This window comes from Silurus aristotelis, assembly GCF_946808225.1.
Source record: "Silurus aristotelis genome assembly, chromosome: 26".
In the NCBI taxonomy this organism is placed as follows: Eukaryota; Metazoa; Chordata; class Actinopteri; order Siluriformes; family Siluridae; genus Silurus; species Silurus aristotelis.
Window position 1 is genome coordinate 15,207,751 of NC_139599.1, and position 5,199 is coordinate 15,212,949.

At 38.2% G+C, this 5,199-nt stretch overlaps 1 protein-coding gene across 1 annotated transcript; it reads right to left on the reverse strand.

Annotated features, from left to right (window-relative positions):
* Nucleotides 1-1,640: 1,640 nt before the first annotated feature.
* On the reverse strand, nt 1,641-3,357 carry btg4 (B-cell translocation gene 4). Its single transcript, XM_083531225.1, has 4 exons — nt 3,024-3,357; nt 2,798-2,935; nt 2,444-2,705; nt 1,641-2,028 (listed from the first exon to the last, which is right to left on the reverse strand). Exons 1-4 carry the CDS (start codon nt 3,194-3,196, stop codon nt 1,828-1,830), a joined length of 774 nt encoding a protein of 257 aa, XP_083387351.1. The 5' UTR covers nt 3,197-3,357; the 3' UTR covers nt 1,641-1,827.
* Nucleotides 3,358-5,199: the final 1,842 nt, after the last annotated feature.

Sequence of the window (5,199 nt, forward strand, 5' to 3'; positions counted from 1 at the left end):
AGCTGACGCTATTCTGTATGTCGGTGAGGTTTTGGTCTGAATAAAAGCGATCGCCAAATGCCATAAATGTAAACTGACGATGTATAAAATGCACATAGGATCGTATGAGATTTCATCATAGTTGCATTCCAGGGGGTTCCTTTAAAGGTCATAAATGCACACGACACAACCCACTTAAAACAGACATACTCCATATATGGTTATCATGTTAGACTGGGTGTCAAAACCAGGTCTCTCGTATGCATCCGTGTCAGCTGTGTTTACATACAAAGAGACATAATTTCCCTCCCCCCCATAAGAGGCAGCTAAACCCTAATGGAGGGGTGGTAATATAAAACACTTTAGGATCTGTAGATGGAGCGCTTTCAACCTTTTCAGCATTTCAGCTGCTAGGTATCTATGCCTGTACTATCAGTGTGGTCCAGACACCAGCACAGGATGTTACAGAGCCACCCAGGAACTAATAATTTACAGCAGCACTGTTACATTCCCCCCAAAAAAGGATACAGACAACCCAGGCAGTTATCTAGCTCGCAGAAAGAGGAGCATATTGTCATTGCTATTTATCCTGTATGTATCCATGTATAATTTGAGTGTTTAACTAAATACTAAAATGAAGCTTTTCTGCTGTTCGTACTGTGAAATCCTTGGACTAGTTCTGGTGTACTCATCTGCAGTCAGTGGCCACAAAATAAACTGTGTTTGTTTGTGCAAAAAAACAATCACATGGTCTTCACTATAAGCAGACTCGAGCATGAAAGGCTTCCGAAACGATTAGCTCTGAATTTGACTCGAACCCAAGTGAAAAATTTTATCAATTTAGATTTGTTTTCCGCTGAAAATTTGTATGTAATAAACTATAAATACAAAAATTCACTCATCAAAAATTTTATGTAGATTTATTACAAATAATCCCAACCAACAATTACAGGTTCAAATAAGGGCACATCACACACTTGAAAACACTTAAGAAAACTGTATTCCCATAGCATTTATATCCACTGTTATTAGAAAAGTACACTTGGGATGCTTCCTGGATTCTGGTCAACATTTAAAATCAAGAATTTGTTTTGGAAAAATAAAAACACTTAAGACTCCCCCCCCTCCCTCCACCAATCAGACCCTAGTCTGGTTTCCAGCATAGCAGAAAGCAGTTTAAATATTTTGCTAACTAGAAGAGTGCCTGAAGGAAAGAAATCAGAGTCATGTCTTTACAAAAGTCTTTAAATCAAAGAGCATTATAGTACATTCTTATAGCAAAAGGTTAATGTTCACGCTAAACAGGTCCCAGCTGGGTGAAAGCACAAATTGCTACATAAGAAATTCGAGTGTTACTGTTCAGTGGAACCACAAATGTAAAACCCAATGCTTACTGAAATCCTGGCCATTGTAAAGTCAACATGTTTATATTCCGCCAAACTAAAAGAAATGTAACCATAAGTGTGCAAGATGTTCGGTGTAGCCAGCACATCCATAAAAAGGGCATGTTTATGAAACTTCTTCAAATTTAGTGAGCTGCTTTCCAGACCCATACAAGGCAAGACACGAGGAAACTAAACACCACGTCCAGAGTATGACTGTAGATGAAGCTCATGCTGCCATCTAGTGCAATTTCTGCTAAAGTCACAATCAGACAGAGCCAGTATTAAAACCAGAGTTTATTTTCTGCTGTTAATTTTGCAACATAATTTATTAAAACCCACTTAAAATATGCCATTAATGGCACTTAGCATTCAATTCTCATAAATAATTACTTTAACATTGAAACCAGCCATCAAGGCTGCACACACTCAAAAGAGCAAAAATCACACACAGAACTGCAAGCTCTTATGAGCGGCTCTTGCTAACCCAGTGGTATTTGTCCATCCGTGGACCAGAAAAGGCATATGATGGTCTGTAGTTTTTGAAGCCATTGTGTGGGGGATATTGGCCATTCGAATGCTGCTGGTAGCCTTCACCAGCATAGGGCTTTCTTTTGGGATAAGCGGTCCAGCTTGGCATGGATGGGGGTGGACCAAAGTCACTCAACTGCAAAAAAATAAATGTGGGTAAAGCATTAACATTACTGACTAATTCAAAGCAGGTGTATGCCATATTATCCACAGTATGACTTCAGGCTTTGAGGGGAAAACAAAGTAAACAGATTCAAACCAGTGAAATTAAAAATCAGCCTTTGCTCCTGAATGAAAACTTGCAACCACATTGGCCTTTTGTGGATAAGATCCAAAACCTGGACCAATAAATATAAAAAACCAAGAACAGCCATGAGGAACTGTTTAGCAAACCATGGTCCTGAAATACTCTCCTGTACATTACTGTGCAAAATATCCAAGTCAATTAAATCAGCTGGCTTTGAAGCACATGTTGGAACACAAACCTATTAAGTGCGCATAAAACTGGAATTTCTCCATGACCAAGGTCAGGAACCAGTCTTCAAAAATACCTGATAAACACTGTTGGGATTGGACACCGTCGGGATGCACTTGGGCTCCGGAGCAGAATGCGTGCTGCTACTACTGCTGCTGCTTATGCTCACGTTGATAGTGCTCAAGCTGCTGTTAGCACCTTCTTCATCTGAAGATGTTCCTGAATGGTAGTCCGAGGAAGCCCTCTCCACAGCATTGTTAATCCTGCGTGAAAACTCACGGTCTCCTTTTTGCCCCTCCAACAGAGTCACACAAAATGGTGCATTTTTCTCACCATACCTGCAAGAGTTACAAGTAAAGAGTTAAACCTTTTAAAAGCTTGGCATACTACCAGAACATTGTTCCATTTCAAGGTCTGCAAAGGATTTTACCGGCATGAAACTTCTCCAGGGTCTACCCAAATGGTGATCTCTTTAGGCAAACCGAGGTCCTCATAATCAATAGTACTTTGTTTGCAAGCACGGCCAATTACAGGGTCCCTCATCTGGGCCTTGTTCATCCGGAGACACCTAGGGGGAAAAAACATTATGTTCAGTGAATAAATTCTGGCAATACCCCCCTCCCCTCCAATCATGCTTCTGCATCACAGCCCTGTACCGGAAAGCTTGTCCTTTGCATGGCTTCTCTGGGTACCAGTGGCTTTTGTAGGTCTCAAAAAGGACAGCCGTAAACGCTACAGCGAACCTCTCCCGACACGAGCGCTCCAGCTTTCCATGCTTTTTTGCCAGCCTCGCCACAAAGAAAACAGTAGCAGCAATCTCTTCCTTCATTTTCTTTAGAAACAAGCCTATTTTTCTTTAAAATTATGTAATTAAAATGTGTTCTTAAAAAAAAAAGCCTATAGTAAAGGTATACCCAGATTGCTGCTTTTAAAAACCGGTAGCAAAAGGCAAGAACTTACTGAGAACTTAAACCACAGCAAGATGTAGACCAGAAAATGATGCTTTTTAAAGGTCACAGTAATGAGCAATCAGATGTTTCAACAGGTGTGTCCTATTGAGGAACATCTTCAGCAAGTGGAACACGTGCTTTTGCTGATGTTGGCCACTAGATGGTGCTACAAATGTTTTCAGAATAACAGTTTAGGATGAAGACAATAACATTTCATACTAGAAAGATGTTATTTGTATCTCCATTGTAGTACAATGAGACAGTAATAAACCTAATGAGCATTTTTGTGTGCTTTTATATAAAAATTTTTTATTAAATCCCCCCCCCCCACCACACACTCTGTTAATTGTAAAGAGTAAAACAATATCTCCAAACATGAATTTCATAAGGAGATATTGTGATTGCTAAGAGCTAAAAGGATCATTGCAAAATATAATAGAGTTTAAAGGCTGTTAGAGGAACAGCAAGAGCTAAAAGAAGCTAGAGTTCTGTAACTGTATATAATTTCTCGTGTGTTCTTCGTTAATCGTCATTTTCTCAATTAAAAATGAAGTTGGAAAACACAAACAAATAATTAGGTATTGCAAGTAAATTAAAACATAACACGAATATTCTTTTATTTTCTAACTTCTTATTGATTTTAGAGCTCAATATTTCAATAAATTAGACATTTTTAAACCTGAAGTATTTGATTCACATTTTTGGGGTGATAGAGGACAAGTGGGGCTTGAAAAAGTTTCTAGACTACAGGAAGAAAAGTGGGACAAAGTGTCCATTAAACCAGACTGTACTATTAAAATAAAATACAAAAAAAACACAAAGAGTGTAAAATACATCTACTATTCAATACTACAGGCTCTGTGTAATTAATTGATGTGAGTTCACAAATCTTTCTTCCTTCTGGAAACATGCTAAGTGTGGTATTTCATGATGTTCCACAGAGAATGGTGATACATTAGTCAACTACAAGAAAAAATACCTCAAAATAATCAACCTCTGGGTTCATTTCATACTTACACAACAGAAACTCTTGGCCATTTACATCTTGGCCATTTAGCTGCAATATTCTGGAAGCTAGAAATAATAGTTTAATATGCAATCATTTCCTTTTTTTCGTTGTTTTCCAACTGCCATTCCTTTGAAGACAAAATGTCGTGCAGCATGCAGTTTTGTGGTATCTGATCTTGAATGTCATGCCCTCGTGCATGCAATCGATTCAATTCGCTTCTAATGTTTCTAGAATGTAACAACTAAATGCAAATCATATGCAAAATGTGCCTAATGTTGATGTTTTTATTAGCTCTAATAGTATTGATGTAAATACTGTAAATCAATGTCTATAGGTATTCATGGTAATAATGGATAAATGTCATTGCAACTATTTATTTCATGTTAAATGATGAGGAAATTGTTTTTTAAATTAAGTTTCACAGTATTAGAAAATATGTTGAATGCATTTGATGTACTGATTTGCAATTGTTTAAGATGTTGTGGCTGCAAGTGATGATGCAAGTTGATTATTGTCTAGAGAGCAACTGGCAACGCATTAGATGTTCGATGTTAAACTTCTACAGGCAAGTCTGGGCTTGTCTTTGAAGAAGGAATGAAATGGCCAAGAACTAGTTTCTGTGGTAACCCTGAGTAGCTATTGTCCACTATCAGCATAGAGCGTGGGTTATAACACATACCCTTACCAACTGAAAACCAATCCTAACTCACAGAAACATTAGTGCTTGGGTTTGTCTGTATCTAAGGATTTGATCAGCTTCTTGTTTTTTTGTTCCTTACCTCTGATTGAACAACAGTGTGCTGCATTCAATGGTTGTCTATGTAAACGATGGTTACTCAGCCTCCAAGCATAGGGCGCCCATGTGTCTCAGGA